Source organism: Danio rerio, chromosome 2, assembly GCF_052040795.2.
Source record: "Danio rerio strain M-AB ecotype USA chromosome 2, GRCz13ab, whole genome shotgun sequence".
Classification (NCBI taxonomy): Eukaryota; Metazoa; Chordata; class Actinopteri; order Cypriniformes; family Danionidae; genus Danio; species Danio rerio.
Window position 1 is genome coordinate 41,490,463 of NC_141022.1, and position 24,692 is coordinate 41,515,154.

The following is a 24,692-nucleotide window of genomic DNA, read 5'->3' on the forward strand; positions in this document are numbered from 1 at the left end:
ACCAAAAGTAAGACTTAGCAGCATACTATAAACACAAAATACAGGCATTGTCATTTCTTTTCTTTTTTTTTTCTTTCCATCTTCAATCACTTATAAAGTCAGTCTCAAATTGAATTGACAATACAACAATTTAAAAATGCTGCTGAAATTCAGTATCTTTTAGACAGAACAGCCTACATTACATTGCAAATTAAACTTCATAGGCGGATCTCAGGTGTAGTCTTGGTTTGCTGCAGTATGGTCAGAGTCAGTTGTTCCTCTGCCAGATGAAGCTGTGCTTCTGCCCTTTCAGTCTCTTTTTGCTATTGTTGAAAGTGATTTAAATATCAGTGATTGTCATTCTTTGCATTTTTTTATTATTCTGTAATCATTGCATGCATCACTAATAAATATTCTAAAACAAAAATATTTTCCATTGTGATGAATATACAATAAGATCATATTGACAGAATAAAATGTATTGTTTTTAGTCAGTTTTGACAGCTGTTTGGGGGATTATTTTATGAGGCCAAACTCTTTCTACTTTGCTGTAGGCCTATACTGTAAGACTGAATACGTTAAAGCCTACCTAATGACTCTAGCATGACGGATGAACAAATACAATTAAAACCTTATGAATAAATAGGATATCTTGTAACATACTGCATAATTCAAATATAGTATTAATTGATACATTTTACATTACATTTTGGGCATGAAATCCACCTTTCTGATGGGATCAGTTTAATCCAGATTTTTTGGATCAAAGTGATCTTATCCAATTATGTAATCCATTTTTTCTTTTAAAAAAACCCATTTTAAAGATTTGATCCAATCCGTTATCCTAATTCCTAGTGGACTACTTTTAAAATCATTCAGCTCCAACCCTGATCAAACACACCTGAACCAATTAATTAGGACCTTAACAGCACTGGATAATTACAGGCAGGTCTGTAAGATATGAGTTGCAACTAAAACCTGCAGGAAGGTAGATCTCCAGGAACAGGGTTGAGCACCCCTGTTCTAGATACTAATATTAGGATACAGGCTGTAGTGTGTTATTGAATTATTTCCACGTAATTAACATTTACTATCAGTCTCCTCTTCGCCACCTCTCTCCAGATTGATGTGCTTCACCTTTTCTCTTCTTTGCCAAAAATTACCAACTTCCAGAATTTAAAATAAGCCCTGAGAAGACAGAGCTCAGATGCCTGCAGGACATCTGACCACCTCACATTGTCAACTAATATTTGTATGCATATTCTAACTAATGGTTTACTGCAGGGAATCTCTTAAAGCAACATAATTATTCTGATCAGAGCCAATTAAAATATATTCAAATAACAAATGGAAATTTAAACTTTTAGCACCTTTTAAATGAATGAATGACTGACTGGTTCAAACCTGGTGGTTTGAAGGACTGCACTATGATCCTTATTAGTATTTTAATGTTATCAAGCTAGTCTTGTTTAAATATTCTGGACAGGATTTTTTAGTAAACAAAATATTGCTCTTCAATACTCCAGCCAAAAGTGACAGACTGCCAACCAGACTCATCTCGTACAACAAAGGAATTATTCAGTTTTTGCAATTTTAACAAGTCACGGAAAACCAAATATTGTAACTTATTATTATTTCACAATGGCGAGTTCAAAGTGAGTTCAGCTGAATGGAGACAAAGTTTTTGTATCATCGTGGAGTCTGTTTTACAAATATAATCTACATTTCTCTGATTTGTGAAAGCTATTCAATGGAGTTCTTTTTGTATAATTTAACTAAGAAAAATGTGCGTTTAGGTTGCCAAATATATATATATATATATATATATATATATATATATATATATATATATATATATATATATATATATATATATATATAAAAGTAGCTTTAAACCAGAGATGCCCAATATAGGGCCTGTGGGCCAAAGTTGGCACATATTAACCTTTGATTTGGCCCACCATAGAGGGCGAATGATGGGAATGTGATTGGGGTGAATTCCCAGAGATCGCCATTTTGAATTTAACATAACCTTTTGCTTTTTTGATTTGTTTTATTGCTGAGCTACGAAAAAATGCAACTGAAATTAAATAATTCAATTAAATGTTGTAAATGAATCAGACTTTTAAAATGTAAATACTGTCACTTGACAGATAGAGGAAAATGCACAAGACATCTGCGAGCAAATCAAGGTAAGAGCAAGAGCAGCTCGAGTGTATTCAGAACTGAACTCCATTGTGTTATAAATGGAATTGTTCATGTTTATATTGTAATATTCATTATAAAATGTTCAAAATGATACTGCATTAGTTAATGTGGTTTAAAGCTCTAATTTTTTAAATATTACTGAATAATTTAGGAATTAACCCATGGCAAATTTAAATACGATTTGGTATATGTTCGGCTCACAGCACTCAATCAAGTTTGGTTTTTGACTGTTTATGGGAAAAAGTTTGGGTAGCCCTGCTTTGAACACATGCTAAATTTAGCAACACAACTTTAAATAAGAAAAAATTGCCCTGTGATTTAATAAGGCTTACACACTTACCCACCTACACACACACACACACACTTTTATGTGTGTTATTTTGTGATAATTCAAACTTCAAATCAAATTTAAGACTTTTTAAGACTCTTTCAAGACCATTATGAATGACATACAGGGCTTAACACTGAGGATTTTTTCGAATGGCCCACTTACTTCTGTAAATAGCCTTTTGTATTATTGGAAGATCATGTAAAGCAGGGGTGTCAAACTCAATTCCTGGAGGGCCGAAGCCCTGCACAGTTTAGTTCCAACCCTGCTCCAACACACTTACCTGTAGGTTTCAAAAAAGCCTGAAGGACTTACTCAGGTGTGTTTAATTAGGGTTGGAACTAAACTGTGCAGAGCTGCTGCCCTTTTGGAACCGAGTTTGACACCTGTGATGTAAAGGGACGTGTTGCTTTAGTTTTCTTTCCCTGATTAGAGAATTTAATTTAGAGAATTTTCTGTAAAAATGTCTAACAGCTATTGTGAATTGTATCTCTTTTAGCAATAAAAAAAAATTTAAACATTAACAAAAACAGTTTTAAGATTGGTTATTGGTGATAAAGTGTCAGCCCGATAGGGTAGCTTTGGTTGGACACAGGAAAATTGAGTCATATTTAAAATTGTTTAACAACACAATATTTCAGTGAATTTAAGCCTTTTTAAGACTCCGTGGCCACCCTGCTATATGAACTTTACATACATTGCTTGTTGTCAGGTAACATTTTTCCAGGCCTTTAGTTGTCTTTTCAGTACTGCAATGCTAGTTTCGCTTTTGCATGAGTGGTTTAAACTATACTAATCTGTTACTGGACGTCTTACTGATCTGCCCATTATAAAACAGCCATCAAAAATGACTTTTCTCCATATTAAAGTTACAAAATATGAGAGAGAAGGAACTTGTTTTACTACTCGGCGTGTATTCCAGGCAGACAACAAAAAAAAAAAAAATCCTTGAGTGCTCATTACTTAAATAAATACCAACACTAGATGAAATGAAGTCAACAGACATCAGTTTCCACTGTAGACTGCTATTCATATTTATATCACAGAGACAGTTGGAGTCAGTTATTGAAACGGGAATAAACGCATAATTTTTGCATCATTGCAGGCATAGGACCAACTCTACTTTGTACAATACAGCCATCATCTGTCTAACATTGTTTCAGTAACTAACCCTAATCCCTAACATCACCCACCCCCCTCCCCCAACACACACACGCACGCACTCACAGAAAAAAAAATGATATACATCCAACAGAAAAACTCCATGTTCTTCACCAGACCGAGGCACCATGATGGCTCAGCTCAGTGCGTGACTATGGATCCTCCAGCACACTGTTAAACAGTTCAGCCTGAGGACGTGAGACAAACCACTCCTTTTCCAGCCAATAAATGACCAAAAGCAGAGCTTACTGTGGGTAGGTGATGCATTAAATTCATATATTTCAACCAGCTGGAATTAAGGTTTCGCACAATGTGCTGAATGAGGTGTAAAGAAAAAAACCCTAGCAAAAAAATAGATAACACAGGGGCGCCCGTATCGTTCCTCGATCTACACGAAACAGTCAAGTACAAATCCAACCCAAGAAAAAACAGAATCTGTTACTCCATAGTTTAAGCAATAACATCAATAATAATTATAAAAATAATGAAGGCAGAATATAATAAAATAAAAGACTGTCATGATCTCGGTCTACTACATCTAACGTGAGATTTGGTCAATCCTCTGAGCTCGAGGAAGTGTCCGAATGTTTGGGTGCCATGATGACATCATCCAAAATGGCCTCTCTGTCAGAGCTATCGTAACCGCCCTGTGACAAACTGTCGCCTCCGTCCATATCGAGCGCGCTCGGTTCCATTTTCACATCATAGGCTGGAGTGAGGAAGTGGTGAGATGACGTGAGGTGACCTCCGTCCTCCAGGTCTTCATCGTCCATCATGTAGGCGCCGTCGGAAACTAGCATCTCACCTTCGCCGCCTCCCAGGAGAGGGTCGTCGGTCTGAAGGGAAGGGGTGTGGAGGTAATGCCGGCTCTTTTTGGGGATTGAAGCGTGGGGACTCAACAGTCTGTGGAATAAAATCTCAGGCAAGAAGCCCTGAGGTTCAAGAAAAAGATTGAATCAATTAACAAGCACAAGTTTAGGTAATAAAGGATACTGAGATGACACTGGAGACACTAACCGAGTGGCGAACAGTCTCAGACCATTCCGGTGCTACAGCGTGGTCAGGATTCTCCTCCAGGTGCTCTCTCAGGTCCTGTAGTGCAGGCCCGAACACTCCAGCAAACTGGGAGATAAAAAGTGTAAGGAAAGACCAAACGTTCATATTCAGCTGCACCAAATATCCCAAGAAACACAACGGCCCTCAACAAACATTATTGTGCATTGTTGAATTTTAGCCTTTTGTAATTTTACAAACCATGTGCACCAGCAGTAAATTATGATGTTCATCAAACATGCTGATTGGATCAATAATACAGGTTTAATACATCGAAAAAAAAAAATTAACTTTTGAAAAGTACCTAATAACTACTTTGGTGTCTGCAACAAATTAAATTCACAAAAGTGATTTTATTTACACAAACCATATTCAGGCATGTGATCAGCTGAGTACAAAAAAAGGAAGAAGAGACCCCAAAATAATGTTTAATAGGTTTATAATTGTACCTCAATGTCAAGACAGATTCACAAACTGCCACTAGATGACGCTTTAACTCGGTTATTTCTCTTGTGTACACAGAATATAATTTTTCCTGTTATTTAAGGACTCCTTATTTCACGTGATAAACTACTAGTCAGTCAATTTTTCGAAGTTTAAAAATATTAAGTCAAGCTTAATTGAGTAACCTAATATACTTTAACATTCCACCCTAAAAAAAGATATCACACACTGCTAAAAAGAGTTAATCACTTTCAATTTCCCTTTCCTTCGGTGTAGTACCTGCTTTTTAATACTGTAATTAATATAAACTTATGAAACTTTCATGTATTACATTTCAGGTGCTAGGCTGTAGAACAGAATTTATAAAGATATAAAGGACAGATGACTTAAAGAGGATAACAACAAATGTGCATCCTGGCTTTATTTATAATGTATATGAGTGCACGTGGTCATGACATGCAAATGTGAGTGCAGGAGTGAAATTTTTATTTATTTAATTTTATTTTTTTCTTTAATTTGGATTTACGCACAGTACAGGGTAGAGCTGCACAATTAATCGAAAAATCAATTTTGTCTTCATATAATGCTGTATTCGCAGCTGGGAAATCACACGTGACGTGAGCTGCTGACCAGGAGAGGGGGGTCACACACCCTACTTAATGATATACGTGCGCACGTCTACTTTAGTGAACAGAACCTGCATAGGCTGTGAGTAATAGGTAATAAAGTTGTAAATAATATTCTGAGAGTGATCATTTGAGAGCCGCGCGCAAAGTATGAACAGCATTTAGCAGTGAAAATGAAACTGAAAGTGTGCACATCATTTAAATAATCATATCGCATTTTAGAGTTGATTGTAACAAGCATTTGATCTGTTTTTTTCTTTCATAGCGAACACACAGTTGTGCATGAAAACAAATGTTTACAGTATCAGTATAACTACTCTAGCCTTTACAATGTTGATTTTACCAGTGAATTTAATGGTCTAATAATGTTCTCAATGACAGATGGCAACCATAGGCCTATATCTCAAACAAAATTCAATTATCTTTTTTATAAGTAGAATAGAATTATGTATAGAAACCAGTAGACCTACACATAATATTAATATTGTTGTTTTACCATATGTTTGAGAAAGAAACAATAATAATTGCCAACTCATAAAAAGCTTTATTTTACATCTACAGAATCGTGAGAAAATAGTGATCTTTATTTAAAAAAATATAAACTCATTCTCATTTTACAAATTCTCATTTGTAAAAACTCATTCTCAAAAAAAGATTCTCATTTTAGCCAGAATCGTGCAGCTTTAATACAGGGGTTCACACCACTGAGCTCGAAAAATACAGAAATCCGTATTTATACGGAAGAATCACATGTCTGCATATTAAATGCAAAATTGATATATAATTAATGAATATAAAGAGAAGTAAACACTACATATTTAAATACAGAGGTTGAGAAAAATATTATGTAAAAATCTATTTAATTTTTTAATGATTTAAAGTTATTTTCTGCAAATGTCTTTTGAAGATTTTTCAGCATATAAACTAGTGTAACAGTGAATGACTTTTTACTCTGTGTTAACGACAGAACTTCCAACTGCTTCCCCTCACCTTCTTGCCTGTCCGTATGTCTATGACCTTCACTCTCTCGCTGCCAGTAAGTGCTGCTCCTTTCTCCACCCTCTTCCTCCTCCTCTTCCTTTTGGTCCGGTTCACCAGTAACTGCAACCATGAGGAAACATCATTAGACACTTCAGTCCAAGAAGAACCCAAAGAGAACTCAACCTCAATTGTGTACTTACTTCTAGCATATCTCCCTCAACCTCATAATCTGGGTTTTCTTTGAGCCAGTTGGGAAGGTCCCTCCTGCGGGGAGCGTGGAGAACCCCTTCTGCATCTTCCAGCTGAAGAACAACAACAACAATTTTACATTTGGCATCAATTTAAAGGTTACTTCTTCCCTAAAACTTAATCAGTGGAGTTTATGAAACAGCATATCTATACCTCATGGTCCTTTCGCTTTTTGCGTGCACTCCCTTCACCGTTTGGCATCAGAGCCTGCTTGGAGAAGGTCAGCTTTAAGCCTTCCTCCTAAAGAAAAGAAAAAAACATAAAAAATAAGACAAACTTCATTGAAATTCATAAATGTTGGAGCTGCACAATTAATCGTTTTTTTATTTTTTATTTTTATTTTTTTTTACATCCATGGGATTTTATTCCTATTTGGATAAAGGTTTATTAAACGTTTCATCACAGCAGACATTCATCATGTAAAAATAAGAGGCATAAACAATGAAAAATTATTTTCAACCATAGTATCATTATTTTGCTTACAAAAATATTAACTACAGAAATACTGGAGTAAACGTGGATTTAAACAATGATGTCCATAGTATGGCAGATCAAAATAAATCACCTTTTTGAATGCAACCCAACCCTATTAAATAAAGATGTTTACAATTTAGTCACCTTAAACCGCCAATTTAAGGCACCAATGTGTCAGTGACTTTGTTTACATGGACATCATTAATCTAATTATTTGCCATAATCTGAATAAGACAATAATGTGATTTAGGTGTTTACATGAGCTGCTTTTTGAATGTTTGTTTCATGATCTTGCTTCACATGTTATAGTACAGAAGTCGATCAACGTCATTGCATCACCATGCCATCCACATTTTATCATGTAATTTCGGGCGTTTCATTTTTAATTTGTCAACTTTAACTACAATTTGAACAAACTCAGGGTCTGATCACAATTCAGTGTAAAGATCCTATAACACATTAAATGGATAGTGTAGATACTAGGGATGCTCCGATCAATTGGCTGGGGATCGATATCGGCCAATAATCACATTTAATGACTTGATCGGTACTCGCCAATCTGGCTGATCTTATGAACCGATCGCAAAGTGTTTATGAGTTTACAAACAGAGGAGGACGCACATGCGCACCTGGACTATACAGATAGCAGCACTGCAATGTGAAGAGACAAATGATGCGTGGGGGCATAAGCGAACGCTGCGCATGCGTCACAGCAGCTAAAATATAGATGTTTATACAGTTCATTGGCGTGAGTGATAGTCTCTTTGTTGCAACCATTGCATATCCACAGTTTTGAGCTGCTGTGATGGGGCTGATTGTTCCGCTCTCATCTTGTGTCCAACCCGTATGACCTCTCGGAAGCTCTGAGAGTCTCCGGCATATTATTTATTATTTTCTGTAAAGCTGCTTCTGTCCATACTAAATGGTTATAAGAGACATATTTTAGGTTATATGCAGTAATAATAATAATAATAATAATATTATGTATAGGATAATATATGTATAATAATATATGTATAGGATTATATGCAGGATCCTTAGTTTATTATCTTAGGTGAGGAGAGATCTCCAATTAAATATCATACTTAGACAAAAAATGTGCTTTATGCAATGGCAAAGTTATATCAAGCTTAAAGCATCAGAATCAGTACTCTGTATCGGTCATTTACAATGACAAGAAATCAGTACTCGGTATCAGCAGCAAAAATCCTGATCGGAGCATCCCTAGTAAATATGCCTTTATATTCTAACACAAGTAAATGTTAACAAGTAATTGCTGAAAATGTATTTAGCAGAAAAAAATTTAATTGATTTATCTGACACCTCTGTTTATTTAGTAACTCAATCATTTTTCCATTCTTTAGATTACTCCACCCAATGTATATTTGTAAATTTAGCTGACTGCAGCAACTTGGTCTATCAGCATGTAAAAGTACATGCTATTTTCCATTCAGACTTGAAGAATCTTGATCTCACCTTTAGGAGCTTTACTGTAAACTCTGACTCCTGGCCTTCGAGAGCCTCTGCAGATAAGGTACTGTTGATTTTTCGTGCCACCCGTGAGTAACCGAGGTCATCTCCGAGTTCATGCTCATCAGATACAGTGTTAAGTTGGATGTCAGAGATGTAGCGGCGACCTGACGGCCAGTGTCCCGTAATAACCAGTGAACAGAGGTTTTCTATCCTGTTGATCAGAATGCGGTCTTTGGGCCAGTCCACTCTTAGAGGGTCAGTGAGGGACTCAGGTGGAGCTCCTTCCTGTGACGGCGTGAGTGAGAGGATGCTGTTTTCTTCATCACCATCACACATCTTAAGAGCTGCTGCTGAGAGATCAAAATCATTCTAGTTAAGAATGAGCAACTAGTAGAGCTGTGCAGAAAACAACAGTGCATCACACCCAGAATAATAAAGATGAGCAAAGAAAAACAAAACGCAAGTTAAACTAAGTTGAATGAAAGCCAGACAGTCTCATTTGTTGAATTTCTGGAACACCGTGCATTAAATGAGTGCATCTGACGAACAACCGTATACGTCAAAAAAAGAAATAATTAATAAAATAATGTGACTTTAATTTTATTCATGAACTTTGTATACAGAAACAGTTTGGGGATATTTTCGCAAGACCAAGAGTCTGCATTTTAAACATTAAAATAGCTAAATAAAGCGTGAAAAAAACGTTTATTTCCACTAAGAAGAATAGAGATGCTGCTTGATGTCATGTCCGTTTCGCATAATTAAAACTTAGATAACAAGCAAAAAAAAAAAAAAAGAAAAAAAAAGGAGAGCAAACATGAACAAATGGAAGGACTCTCTCTCTCTTGTGCTAAACAGCGCAAAAACAGTCAACCTATCAAAATAAACCACATACCATATATAATAAAGCGGAGTCAATGCATATTTCCCACCAGTCCTGTGTAAACTATGGCAAGCAGAGTTTATTTGCTAATATATTTATTTATATTTTGAGATGGCTTTTCTAAATAAACCATGGCATTTAGCTAAAATGTATGTCTGCGTTGTATGCGTTTATTGTTGCATTTATTTATTGTTAATAATTGATTGTTATTGCCTGTACTGTAAAAAGAACTTTATATTGTACATTGTTCATACTGTACTTTTGTATTAAATAATAACAATAATAATAATAAACTCTAAAGAAATGCTTATTAACCTGAAGTTTCTGTTACTGTATTAAAACTAAGATAAAGGAATCAGCTCTGAAGTGGTTTAAAGTGTTATCATGAATTGGAGTTATACTGTTATTCCACACTACCTGGACATATGCTGTTCTTCCACATTTGAGAAAAATAAATCACAATAACTTTAGATCTTTAATAGTGACACTAAAAAAATGTTATCGCCTTAGAAGCTTTTGTTGCCCATCTTCAAGCAAAATAAAAATATAATGTTCATAATCCAAATGAAAGAAATCTTATTACTAAAACTTTAAAAAAATATGCACTTGTTTTATTCTTTGTCTCAAAGAATAATGATTTAACAAAAAGTTAAGGAAGCCAAGATCTAGCACTTCCCATAAACCCTAAAGTTTTACAGAATACATATACTCTTGTTAAAAATACTTTAAAATACATTTAACTAACTGTCCCCACTCAACAACATTACATTCAATTGATCAGAAAGGTTTTATATATTATAAAAAACTAATATTTAAAACAGGGGTCTCAAACTGCCAGCCCGCAGGCCATTTGCGTCCCCCCTCCTCCTCCCTCCGGCCCGCATATGATGTCAAAAATATGAGATTCGTCCCCACAAAACATATATTTTTGAATCACTATCATTGTTGTGCAGTGCAGTCACATATAGCCACTAGTGGTTTTGACCCCCCACCTACTGGACGTCTTAAGTACTGTACTATATGTTTGGGTTGCATTTGGTTTTTCTCAGCATGCGCTCGAAAGTACCACAAGCAGATTATTTCCGGAGCTGATTTAAACGCTGAAATATCTGTCTGTAGATGCTCCATTTCTACTAAAGCTATATGTTAAAAAATATTCAAGGGTGATTTGATTATAATTAGTTTTACACCACCTGTATCGTGTTGTACAAGCTCATCTCAATGGCTTATGGGTTATGAGGGTGGTGTAAATATGATAGTTTTGCTAATATTCGATTCAAATGCTCTCATTTAATATGCATATTAAGATTTGTATAAAAAAATCTGCATTAGTAAAGTTTGACTGCTGGCTGAAATGAACTTGTTAAAGTAATAGTGAATATACACCCCTACCACCTTTTTGTTGTAGTTTTACAAAAAAAAAAAAGTGATTGAGAAGAACAATTGCCAGTAAAGTCTCTTACCCAATCTAAGATTACCCAATCTACTTTCTGCTGTTCTTGTGTTATCTGTTAAACTTTTGGTTGAGTAAAGATTGGGACACAGTAATTATAATATTACTATGCCTATTATTAAATTGTAGTATTTTCATAGCAACTTTAACTACCCCTTCAATACGTACAATAAGAAACAAAAAAGAAGAAGCTGTGACTGCGTATGCTCTGGGGAAGAAAGTCTGAATGCATCAATTACATGAGAATTCCACTTCCACTTTTATGAATTGTCAGTCATTGATATGGCCCCCGCCAATTTAAGTTTGAGACCCCTGATTTAAAATCACAGCTAATAAAAATGTTTTAGTTTCCTTCAAAAGATTTCTGCCTTATTTTGGAACCAATAAGCAAATATCATATATTTTTTCTACAGTTAATTTCGTGAAAATAAAGCATTATATTTTGTATAATGTGCTTTCTAAACGCAACGAACTATTTTTGTCTGGAGTAACAGCGCATTGACTATACATTTCACTCTAAAAATATCATGGAAAACTAACAAAAGTGCACCGAGTCAATTTAGATATCATGAGGACTTCAAAATAAAGTGTCCGCTTACCTTGTTCTCTCTCCACATCACTGTCTCCACTATCATCTGAGCTGCCTGAATGCCGAGAGGACGAAGACGAGCCTGAATCTGAATCAGAATCAGAGTCTGAAGCCCCTCCTCCTCCCCCTCCCAATTTCCTCTCACTCGGCCCGTTGTTTTTGCTCTTCTTCCAGACCCAGCCAGCCTGAATGCCAACTTTGCTGTCAGAATGAGAGAGCAGCATGGCCGGAGAGTCTGACGGACAGAGAGCCTCCACACCCAGCAGTCGAGACTCATCCTCCAGGCCCTCTTCTTTGATGCCGGCTGGATCCTGTGACTGACTGAAGGCGTGGATTTGTGCAGCTGCTTGAGCCTGCTGGTTCTGGAGGTAGTCGAGGCGGCTCTGACTGAAGGAGTACAGTGGGTCAGAGAAGATGGAGAGTTCAGTGCGGCTCACTCCATGTCTGGCAGCAGCTAAGAGCAGCTCGTGGTCATGCTTTGGGATGCTCCACCAACTGGGCAGGTCAGAGGTTTGTGGTGCCAGACTGAGGCGTTCCTCGAGCGAGGGGTGAGGAAGAACACGCTCACGCAACCGACACAGCAGGGTGACCCTGTAGAGAGTTCGTGAGGCTCGCTCTTCTGTGATCGGGGCCAGAGACTGAGACATATCTTGAGATTCTAATAAAGGAAGAAAAGATGACAGGGAAAAAAAAAGTGTTATTAAAGAATTAGAAATAAAGATTTTTGGTGTTTTGCTGTAGTTTTGTTTGGTGGGACTATAGCAATCTAAAAAAACCTGTGTATGTGAGAAAGCCCAATTTTAAAAATGCTATTTTTATACCAGGAAAAGAAATTAATTATTTACATTTTTATTTAACTTTATTAAATTATTAAACAATTATTTACTTCATAACTACTTAAGCCAAGCTGTAAAATAATTTTAACCTCCATGATATGATATATGAAATATTATAAAAAGTTCAAGAGAAGCCATGCGACATGGAACTTATTCTGTATAGTGATAGTTTAATATGTTATTTGGAGAAAAAAAGACCTTTTCCCTCCAGTAACTGAAAGATAAAGAGGAATATTATCTGATAAAATGGGATTATTTACTTCGAACAAGCAATGACTAAACCTCTAAATTGCACCTTAACCCTAATTTGTAACTAGCAGTTCTTGTTTTCTATAAGACTTCATGTTGTTAATAGGGAGTCAACGATTATAGATTTTGGTTGTATGATTATAGTCTGAAAAATAATCATGGTTTTAGATTTATCGCGATTATCATGCATACATTAATAACAAAACACTACTAGTTTAGAAAATTATATTTTAATGTGTTTTTATTGCTGCAGAGTAACCAATCAAGATAGCACAAAATGATGATAATCCATTTCTCTATATACTTAAAAATAAGTTTAAAAAGTTTTTGGCATTGAAACATAAATAATAATATTACACTGAAAATAAATGACAGAATAATAAATTAAAAATATATAGCATTTGTCTAATGTAAATCTAAGCTACATATTAGAGAACAAATGTAGTCAAAGGCTGCTGAACCTCTGCCTGAAAGGCACTTTTGATCAACTGTATTATGAAATTGTTTGGTATTTTCATTTTGTAGTTTTTTTCTCGCTTTGCAGCATGACGTGCAGATTCTATAAATAGTATGTACAGTTGAAGTCAGAATTATTAGCCCCCCTGTATTATTAGCGCCCTTGTTTATTTTTTTCCCCAATTTCTGTTTAATAGAGGGAAGATTGTTTCAGCACATTTCTAAACATAATAGTTTTAAAAACTTATTTCTAATAACTAATTTATTTTATCTTTGTCATGATGACAGTAAATAATATTTTGCTTGATATTTTTCAAGACACTTCTATGCAGCTTAAAGTGACATTAAAAGGCTTAACTAGGTTAATAAGGTTAACTAGGCAGGTTAGGGTAATTAGGCAAGTTATTGTATGATGATGGTTTGTTCTGTAGATTATTGAAAAAAAAATTAGCTTAAAGGGGCTAATAATTATGTCCCAAAAATGTTTTTAAAAAAATTAATAACTACTTTTATTCTTGCCGAAATAAAACAAATAAGACTTTCTCCAGAAGAAAAAATATTATTCGACATAATGTGAAAATGTCAATGCTCTGTTAAACATCATTTGGGAAATATTTAAAAAAGAAAATAAAAATGAAAAGGGGGCTAATAATTCTGACTTCAACTGTACCTGATTGGTCCATTTCTTGTCACGTGACTCTCAGTGCACTCGCACTGTGCACTAGTGCACGTGGAAAGTGTGAGCGGCGCATGCACGTCACTCACAATATGCGCACAAGAATAGACATAACGAACTTAAAAAGTATAAAAAAAAGAAATAAATAAAATATCTTAAGTACAAAGAATATTTTTACAACAACTACCATTTCAAACACGTTTTTAATTCAATCTTGTGTGTTTTAAAATATTTTTATTTATTTAATTATTATTTATTAACAATGAAAATCATAAAACGTCCAATTTATAAGCTATTATGACACTATTATATTTTAAACATTAGGGGTGTCAAAATGACTTGTTTCATCTGTGCACCGAGACGCACACACAAACAATTCAGTATCCGAGCAGTAATAGATCATAACCAGTTATTATGTACTGACGTCACTAATCTCATATGTGCTCATATAGTGATAGTTTACTATTTAGAGGGAGGCGCCCGCGAGTAATTAAAACACTCCAACTACCTAAAAACACAGAAACTGTGCACAATTCACTGCATGTGTGTTTGCTGGACAGTCTTTCTCGGACACAAAAGTTACAGCAGAAGCCCTGTTTCACAGCTATGGAGAAAATGAAAGTAAACTCCATTTCTTTCTCTCTCAATGTGGACCTTTGACCTGTTGGCATGGGGTATTGTTTTCGCAAGTTTTCTCCTCCACGTCTATCATGGATCAGCTGTGATCACCGTTGCTGTTTATCAGTGTCACTCATCAAGCGTTAGAGCCAATTGCAGCCCTTCCTGTTGAGCATGTGACTAATATCATAGGGGTGTAAGAACTCGCTTGACAAGACTCAGAAATCGAGCGAAATATTTACATTTGTTTATTTGCTATTAATGCTCATGTTGTACTGTGCATGAACTTGAGTTTTTAAAGGTGCAGTTTTTTGATAGTCAGATCTATATCTATCTATATCTATATTAATGCAATAATAGCTTGCATTAAAGGACAAAATTGTATTACAAGAAATATATAAATATATTCAAAAATTTGAATACAAGAATTATTGTGCTGTGAAGTAAAATACAAAAAATACGTGTATGGAAAGCACCGTCAATGCAATGTGATGCACCAAGACATCGAATGGAATTTAAGGCATGATAATCCTAACCGACCCAAAAAGTGAGACCAAAAAAATCACAAAACATTCAGCATCTTGTCTTGCTTGAAAACAAGTCAAATTGGCTGGGCGGGATGGATGGTTTACACCAGGGGTCACCAACCTTTATGAAACTGAGAGCTACTTCTTGGGTACCGATTAATGTGGAGGGCTACCAGTTTGATAAACACTTCTCAAATAACAAATTTGCTCAATTTACTTTCAATTATACTTTGTTTTTGGTAATAATAAAAAAGATATTCATCCATGTGAAGACACTGATCATGTTAATGATTCTCACAAAAGTTATCAACGATGATTTAACAGGGTAGGAAATACCCTGTATTTAATGTATCAATGTGCAACACTTTATTTTTATATTTCTCTGCAAATATTTACATTTTTAAATGATTACTTCTATATTAGATGAAGCTTACTGGTAAGTGGCGCTATGGTAAGCTATTTTTTAGAACAGGCCTGTGGGCAACACATGTGATCCTCGCGGGCTACCTGGTGCCCGCGGGCACCATGTTGGTGACCCCTGGTTTACACATTTTAAGTTTTGTGTATAAGAAAAAAAAAAACAATAACATACCGTCTCCACGTCCTGGCCGAATGTGACACACTTTCCGACACATGGACATGAAGCACTTAAAGTAACGTGTCAAGCTCTCATCGGTTTTCTTATCGAGTCGAGCAAAAGAACGGAAACGATTCCAGTCCATGTGATGCTCGTCCCCTTCTGGAGCATCTGTTTCTTTCTTAATCCTTTCCACCCCAAATGTCGATACCACCCTGTAAAAGTCGCACTCTTCTCTACGAGTCCACCTGAAATAGAGAAGCTTGTGAGAATTCTGGGAAAGTGAGACTGAAGATTATGCTTCAGGTTTTATTAACGAACATACCGTTGCTGTCGCTCTTGTCTGGCTATCTCTTTGAGTTTGGTAGCTTGTTCGCAGCGTCTTCGCCTACGGTCCCCCTTCTCTGCTGCCTCAATCTTAAGCTGCTCTCGTCTGTAACTGCGTTGGTAAGCTGTGATAAGACGTCGCAGTCGGGCTGTGAGCGATGAGCTGGTGGGCCAGTAACACAAATCTGATGATCCCGAAGACGGTCCTTCAACTTGCATAGGGGCAGATCGATCCTCCACACAAATCTCACCATCTGCATTCACCGAATCACCCTGAGGAGCAAAGCATAAAAACACAATTTCATTTAAGTTCCTATTTCCATTAGAGAGAGAAATAATAAATAAAAAAAAGCATTTACCTCCTCATACATCTCCTTGGCATGTCTCGTTGCGGGTTTGAACTCTGGATCTTCAGAGTACTTGTCGTAGTCCCCTCTAAGACACAAAAAGTATATATGAGGCAACAATAAACATTTGTAAAATTTATGGTTAAATATTTCAGTTAATCACATGAGCTGCAGTATTAGAATCTAGGAGATCAGCTCTATTTGAAACTAACCCCTCTCCAAGCTCTGGGTCTGCTGCTTGCTGCTCTGCATTAATGTCCTGCTCATTTGGACGACCACATCGCTCAACAAAACACAAGCAGGGGTCTGCACGCATGGTGGTGTACATCTCATATCCTGAAAATAACAAGATACAGAGTGAAAAACACATCAGTCATCAGCATCCCAAATGAGGGGCCGGAGAGATATGACTTGCAATATAGGAGATGACACAACAGCATATAAAAGCCCATTTTATGCATTTCTGCTCAAGACACGCACGTTGTATTTTTCTACGTTAAAATGTTAATACAATTTATTTTGAAACTGTATAATATCAGTGCATTGTACAATATGGCTTTTTTTTTTTTTTTTTACAAACATTCAAATGATGCATTTCAAAGCACAACTAAATTAGTGTATTGCTTAAGTAGGCTTCTTCTACATTCAAACACATTCATATGTTATGTTTTGTACTGCATAACAATTATGGATGCAACAGTTATAGATTGTGGTTGTACGGTTATATAGTCAGAAGAGTAATCAAGGTTTTACGGTTATCACATCTAATATAAATTCAAGCTTTATATTAGACAAGTATTTAAATAAACTTATCATCTGCATCCATACATACATAATCATTTTAATAATTTGAAACAATTCATCAATATCTTTTGCTTACATTGCACTAAAAGACACGCATAACTCTCACCACTACAGCATGAGATGTTTTCTACACAGTGCGTGTGGAAGGCACAAGCGGATATTGGCATATTGGAAATAACAAACTTGCGCGCAGAAAAGATGTGATATGTGAACGGCCCACTGCTATAGGTAATCCAGTGTGCATAATTAATAGCCCAGTATAAGCTCAGAACCTTAAACTAGCACACAGGTGGCATAACTTTGTTTAGTTTTAGCAGTTTCGTTCCGTGCAACAGAAACGCATCGTTGAGAAGCCTTAAAGCTTAGTATCCAAATTTTTTCGGCTGCTCGAGTCACTCGCTTAATGTCAGCCTTCAACTGCAGCTTGTGCTGTATTGAACAGACGCATGTCCCTTTATAACTATAGCAGCCGTTTTTCGACTAAACTAAATTTATTTTTGATGTCTTGGTCACACTATTTGGAGGGCTAAAACAAATTGCCTCATGGGCTAAGTTCGGCCCGCCAATTGAATAGCCTTACTCTATGTTTTTACTATATGTGGAGAGAGCAACATAACCTTCCCGTGTTTGTCACAAATTACATGTAATCAACCGGACAGAAGAGCTTGGCCAGATGCACCTGACCCAAACCAATCAAGAAAAATAAATATATTTATGCTTTTTTGGAGTCAAACACTTTAGACAACGCTTGAACAACATTTAAGACCTCATAAAAACTGGATTACGAGGGAAAAAAGACTTTAATATCTTTTAAGAGCTTTCACTTTCTCATAATTGATTTATCAACTTTTAATACTTTAAGACCCTGCTGACACCCTGTATTAGATTCCTTCTTAAAAAAAATACTTCTTCTAAAACATTCAGACACATCTGAAGATGAAATGAGGGTAAAAGCTTACACATACCATGCTTGTAGACTCCGATAAGCAAACATCGGTCAGCTTCTGCATCCCACCAGCCAGATGGAACATCCTGCTGCTCCATTTCAGGCAACCAGATATCAATATCCCTGCAAGAAAACACATTAGCATTAGTGACAGAATATAAAGGGGTTTCCAAAAAAAAAAGAAAAGAAAACTCTGATTAATTACAAAACCTCACATGTAGGCTGAAAAACAATTAATCCACAGGTATTTTTAGAATGAACATGCATTTTTTTTGCTGTGTCAGACTCTACATTTCCTCTTGCAGGAAGAAAGAAGTGCAAATTCTTGAGTCATGTAATTATTGTTTAAGAATAAAATTGAAGAACATTAATTCCTAAAACTGCAATCCTGAAAAGTAGTTCTTTAACCAAACAAATAAATAACTTTAATTAGAGGTATCAATTATATTTGTTTATAACTATGTGACCAGTTGACCAAAAGATGTAAGCACAGGTAGTACTACCTGCAAGGCATTTCTGCCTGACGCATTTATCAATTGTGTATTTAGCACATGCTATTGACAATTACTGCTCTAAAGCAACAACATGAGGCGATGTATACCTTGCATCAGCTCCACTCAATACAGAATCAGCATGTTCTCCAATGACCTCCTGCTTCAGATAATAAAGCATACGTACTCTCAGCAAAACCCTAAAAGAAAGAAAAAGGAGAAAGAGCCAAATTAAGACACTCAAGGCCAATTAAATGATGAAACAGTGCCCTAGATGGATCTTACGTACTTGTTGCACTGGTGTTTGAGGTGTTTTCTGTAACTGTCATCCAGCAGCAGACTGTCAGGATTGTATTTGCGGATCCACTCAACCTTCTGCACGTCAAAAGAGCTCTGAGCCTTCACTCTCTTTCCCTTTCGGCCGCGAGGAACAGGGATGGACAGACCTAAAGGAAAGGAGAAAGCCATTACATGCCTCTATAAAAGCTCTCCGTCTACTTGACATTAAAATAATGCTGTTTCAAACCCTACACAGGCTTGAAATGTATTAATTGACATGAAAGTTGAAAAGCAACAATCCTACATACACGATGAAAGCAGTGGAATAAGAAAAGAAGATTAAACGTAAGTGTAGATCTTACTGAATACATGATAGAATAACACCCAAGGCTGCTTTCTGGCAGCATTAAAGAGCGCTAAACTAAAAAAAGATCATATTGGGAAGACACCACACCAGAGTGATTGAGCAGAGCTTGTGGTTCTCGTCCATTCTCTGGAGGGGTAATCAGCTCCCAAATGAAGCTCTTGATGTTCTCATCTCCACGATAATGAATCAGACAGAAAACCAGGATGACACGGCAGATGGTTTCTACGTCCCGTTCACTGAGACGCCGCTTACAGCGAGCATGCGACAGGATGTCTCGCCAACGACCCCACCTGTGGAAAGATTGCCATGTTCATATTCCATGAGATTTCAAATATCTCACACCAGAGTTCATACAATTAGTCATATTTCAACTCGATTTCATATATTATGGATTAAAATGGTAACCCACCCATAAACGAGTAGATGTTTCTCCACTCGGAAACAGTCTGTGCGACCATAGCCTCCTCCAGAATGCCGGTCAGAGCGTCTGGAGGCTCTGGATTGACGGGAATTATGGGGTGGGTAGTCATCATCGCTGTCCAAGTCAGAGAGATCACCACCCTCTCCACGCAGGCTGGAAAACTGACGTGTTTGCTTTCTTACTCTTGGTGTGTCGATGACAAGAGTATTCTGCATGAAAAATAAATAAATAAATAAATTAGCTGAAGGAATAAAAATAAATAATAGATATACTAAACCAAGTTTTCTAGATACTACTCAGTACCTTCCTGTTGAGAGAATCCATGTCTATGTCTGCTTTCTTAGCCCACTTCTGCCAGAACTCGGGATCATCTAGAGCGATATCTGTGCGGTTCTCAGACGCCACAAAGCTAGCCTTGGAAAAAGTGGATCCTTTGCCTTCGCTCTCTATTGTGATGGTAGTTGCTCGTCTCTGAAGGATCTGGTCGATGTCCTCTTCACAGAAACGACTGCCCTCGTCATTCTCATCCATTATGGCTGCATAAGCACCTTTACGAAGCAAATCCTCAATCTCCTTCTTAGAGAACTGCTGGATCTGAGGAAAGTTTAAAGCAAATGACTGAATGACTATGCATCACAAACTGAGGAATTTTGTCTTGTACTTGCATGCTTTAATCAATGATTTCAAACAATAACTGACATACAGGTTTGAAATGACAATAGGTATGGGACAATAACCGGTTTTAAGGTTTACAGTGATTTGGAAAAGCCGCTCAAGTTTTTATAAAACTGTTTAATTCTTCTGTTATACTGTTTCTAAGGTATATGTATTTTATGTGTTTTTTAATTGTGTTGTAAAGAAATCTGTGTTTTTGAAACTAATGAAAAGAGCAGAAGTCAATGATTTATTTTAATTATGTAGCCTGACATGTTTACTGTTACAAAATACTATAAATGTTTCCTAAAAAAAATTTATTTTGTTCAATGGGGTATTTTGTATTTTTGTTAAATACAAAAAAGAAAACATGCTAAAGATAACATGCTTTAGAGCAGTGATCAGAATACAGTGATATTTTTTATCCAAGGTTATCATACCATTAGAAACTTATACCGCCTTTTATATTATATATTTTAAAAGTAAAAATTGTCAGGGATTTCCTTTTGGTCTAAACTATCCCTTTAAAAAGAGTAATGCTGATTTCTTTTAGTCTTACCCCGTTGACACTGCTTTCCTTGTTTCCACTCATGCTCTGCAGAACGGCTCTGTCAAGCCCCAGTTTAAGACTAGCTTTGTCCAACATCTCCCTCTCGTAGGAGTTTCTGGTAATGAGACGATACACCTTTACCGCTTTAGACTGACCAATACGATGGCAACGTGCCTGAGCCTGTATAAGAGAGAATACACTGTGAGACTGACCACATGGGACAGGAAACTAAATCTTTACTGCCTTAAAATTACTATGAAGATAAGTATGTGCTGTAAGATCCTCACTTGAAGATCATTCTGCGGGTTCCAGTCAGAGTCAAAAATGACACAGGTGTCAGCAGCGGTCAGATTAATGCCCAAACCTCCAGCCCGAGTACAAAGCAGGAAGACAAACCGGTCTGAATCAGGTTTACTGAAGCGATCAATGGCCGCCTGTCGCAGGTTTCCTCTGACCCGTCCATCAATGCGCTCATACAGGTATCTGATCAGACAGCACACATCTATTTTTAGATCCATCTAACAAACCAGATGGCAGAATCAAAAAATCCTTTGGCTACAGTTGCCTTTAATATCACACGTTTTCATGTACCTCTTGTGTATGAGGTAGTCCTCAAGGATGTCAAGGCACCTCACCATCTGGGAGAAGATGAGCACCTTGTGCCCGCCAGCCTTGAGGCGAGGAAGCAGCTTATCCAACAAGACCAGTTTCCCTGCAGAGCGCACCAGAGCCTGGAGATGAAAGTCCGGAGCCAGAGGATCATACACCTCCCTCAGCTCAGACACGATCTTCTCCTCAGCACCTGCACAGGGACAGATGAGCAATGATAAATCAAACAGGTGACACGATATGTGATTTAAATAGTGCTAACAACACCAAAGTTGTCAACATGTTTAATATAGTACCTCTTGTGCTACATATAAACAAAGGTAAACACAAAGTCAAACGTCAAATTCCCTGACCAAAAGCTGAATTTCCATGAGCTATAATGAATAAAAAAAAAACAGGCAGCTGTTGTGTTGAGCAGTCCCTCAAGAATATTGAGACTGCCAAATCAAACACAAAAATCCAACAAATGGTGCAAAATTAAGGAGCTGGCCATTTTTTTAATTGCTGCACATTTACTGTCGATTTTGGCCACCCCGGACACTATTAAAATTCCTGAAGCACCATCTGTTTTGTTTTATGTTAAATAATATAATATTTGCACATAGAAAGTGCTCATCCAGTTTGATATACCTCAAGTTTGTATATATTTTCACAGCAAAACACAAGAAATGCAGCAAATAAGGGCTGCATTTCACGATATTGGGAAAAAAAATGTGTGATTTATATCGTGATATTTCACCAAACAACATAAATAGCTTGATTTTAAAATACTTAATACATTTACATTGAAAGAGAAGATTTTGTAGAAGAGTGCATCTGCAGAGAATATAATAGACTAATTGCAACATAGATAAATACAATAGAGCAATGGTAAAATGGAGTTTTATACAGAAATAAATAATCAAACAAACAATTAATTAACATTCAGCACATGATCACTAGTAAGATGTGTCATTATTTGTAACTTTAGATGCCATGGTTTCTAAAACAAAATCTGTCAGTGTTATCTTTATTCTCATATTTAGCGCTTTACAATTTTTCACAGTAGTAGCTCTCTGTCATCCCAAACCAGAAGGCATTGACTGAGTAATTGACAGCTGATATTTCAGTGCTAGAGCAGTGGGCCAATAAGAAAAGCGAAGGCGGGGCAAGCATTACGGACTTGGCTTTGTTTACTGCAGCAAGTAGACATGACAACTGTTTTCTTCATTCAACCATTCTTGAGAGCTGCGTTTTGCGTCTCAAGTGCAGACATTCATTCTGCGTGAATGTCTCCAGAATCCGCGCATGTGGTAAACATTTTGCAGTAAAAACTGGTCTCGCACAACAATTTTATGCACTAACACAATTGCTCCCAAATATATTTTAAGGTCGCAGAGATAAAATTTCGGGCGCATATGCGACCAAAATGGTCGTAATTTCGAGCCCTGTATACATTATTAAATAAAACTTACTTTTGTAAAAATTGACAAAATGCACAATAATTCCTTATTAAGGAATAATTGTAATAATCCTGACTCCACATTACAGATCCTGTGATGTGAATATTGAGCACAAATTGCCTATAAGGCATTGGAAAAATCAGAAATTTAAGCTTCAAAAATATGAAATTTTAACGCAAAATCTAGGAGGAATAGGTTGAGCACTGAGCAGACACAAAATAGCCACATAAAGCATTTTAACAGATACATTATAGTGATTGCATTTGATTGGGAATAGGGATAGGAATAAAACAGCAATGACAAATGGCCTAACCATGACAATAGGCAAAACATGTGAAACAATGGGCTCTATTTTGACGGTCCATGCGCAGAACGCAAAAAGCAGGGCGCAAGCGCTTTCAGGGCGTGTCAGAACGCATTTTTGCTAATTTAAGGACAGGAAAATCCGCTTTGCGCCGTGGCGCATGGTCTAAAAGGGTTGAGTTTATTTTCTTAATGAGTTATAGGTGTGTTTTGAGAATAAACCAATTAGAGTCTTATCTCCCATTCCCTTTAAGAGCCAGCTGCGTCGCGCCCTTCGTTTTGAGACCAGAACGCCTATGGACGCACATGAGTGCTAATGCATTTGCTATTTAAACAGCGTAGCGCAATGCCTCAAAACTACTCTTGCGCCAAGCTGAAACTACCAAACAAGTATTGCGCCGCGCCTTGCGCCACATTGCGCCAGGTGTATGATAGGGCCCAATGTTATAAAAAACATGGTAAAGAAAAAACAAATGTTAAGGAGATTAAAATGACAAACAAAAATCCCTGATATTCATTGAAAAAAAAATTATTCCCTGACGTTCAATGTCTGTAATAGACTTAAAAATTCCAGGATACTCGACAAATCCCATGACCCTGGAGATTGTAATGCTAGACTGACTTAAACAACATTTCACAGAAATAAAAGGCATAAATTCAGTACCTGTAATGAGGTATGGGTGGTTGCAGCACTTTCGAAGTTCCATCATTGTGTTGAGGAGATTGGGTACATTGCTGTTTTGTGTGGCTCCCATGCTAAGGAAGCTGAAGTTTCTCTCCAGAATAGCACGGTAATACTTTTTCTGTACATCGGTCAACTCCACCTAGGATTACAAAAATTTACAGTCTAAATTTACAAAGCAAAGAGAAACAATCAATTTACAAACTGTCCTAATGATCAATCATACCTCAATAATAGTTTCTTGCTTGGGGGCAAGGTTCTTTTCTACATCTTCCTTCAGTCTGCGCAGCATCATGGGCTTCAGGATTGACTGTAGTTTCTGCACCTGATTATAAAAGATAGAGACAGAATGTTGAGATTTCCTAATGCCCATTTGGGCGGTCACATCGCTCAACAAGCGAGGAAATACTTCCTGCCAAGACATTACAGCATTTCTTTACCTGCTCCTCAGTTTTAAGATCTCCAAACTCTCGCAAGAACTCTATCTCTGAGGGAAACTGGGCCGGTTCCAGAAAGTGCAGCAGACTGAAGAGCTCCTCTACTGTGTTTTGTAGTGGAGTGCCAGTAAGCAACACTTTATGCTCCTGAAAATTTTTTTCAAAGAAAGAGTGGTCAATTTGAATAATCATG

The 24,692-nt window shown here is 36.7% G+C and overlaps 1 protein-coding gene across 2 annotated transcripts in view; it reads right to left on the reverse strand.

The window, feature by feature from the left end:
• Window positions 1-3,423: 3,423 nt before the first annotated feature.
• The window catches only part of chd8 (chromodomain helicase DNA binding protein 8), a 31,823-nt gene continuing 10,554 nt past the window's right edge, over window positions 3,424-24,692 (reverse strand). The window contains 23 exon segments of one of the 2 annotated variants that reach the window (NM_001347671.1): window positions 3,424-4,608; window positions 4,694-4,798; window positions 6,790-6,900; window positions 6,981-7,082; window positions 7,183-7,269; window positions 8,980-9,326; window positions 11,912-12,559; window positions 15,856-16,088; window positions 16,166-16,440; window positions 16,527-16,602; window positions 16,727-16,850; window positions 18,284-18,387; window positions 18,866-18,955; window positions 19,045-19,201; window positions 19,489-19,691; window positions 19,811-20,031; window positions 20,126-20,416; window positions 21,036-21,206; window positions 21,314-21,509; window positions 21,618-21,828; window positions 24,045-24,204; window positions 24,289-24,387; window positions 24,503-24,646. In NM_001347671.1, coding sequence (NP_001334600.1) covers window positions 4,231-4,608; window positions 4,694-4,798; window positions 6,790-6,900; window positions 6,981-7,082; window positions 7,183-7,269; window positions 8,980-9,326; window positions 11,912-12,559; window positions 15,856-16,088; window positions 16,166-16,440; window positions 16,527-16,602; window positions 16,727-16,850; window positions 18,284-18,387; window positions 18,866-18,955; window positions 19,045-19,201; window positions 19,489-19,691; window positions 19,811-20,031; window positions 20,126-20,416; window positions 21,036-21,206; window positions 21,314-21,509; window positions 21,618-21,828; window positions 24,045-24,204; window positions 24,289-24,387; window positions 24,503-24,646 — 4,533 coding nt within the window. In that variant the 3' untranslated portion in view covers window positions 3,424-4,230. 2 annotated transcript variants of the gene reach the window in all.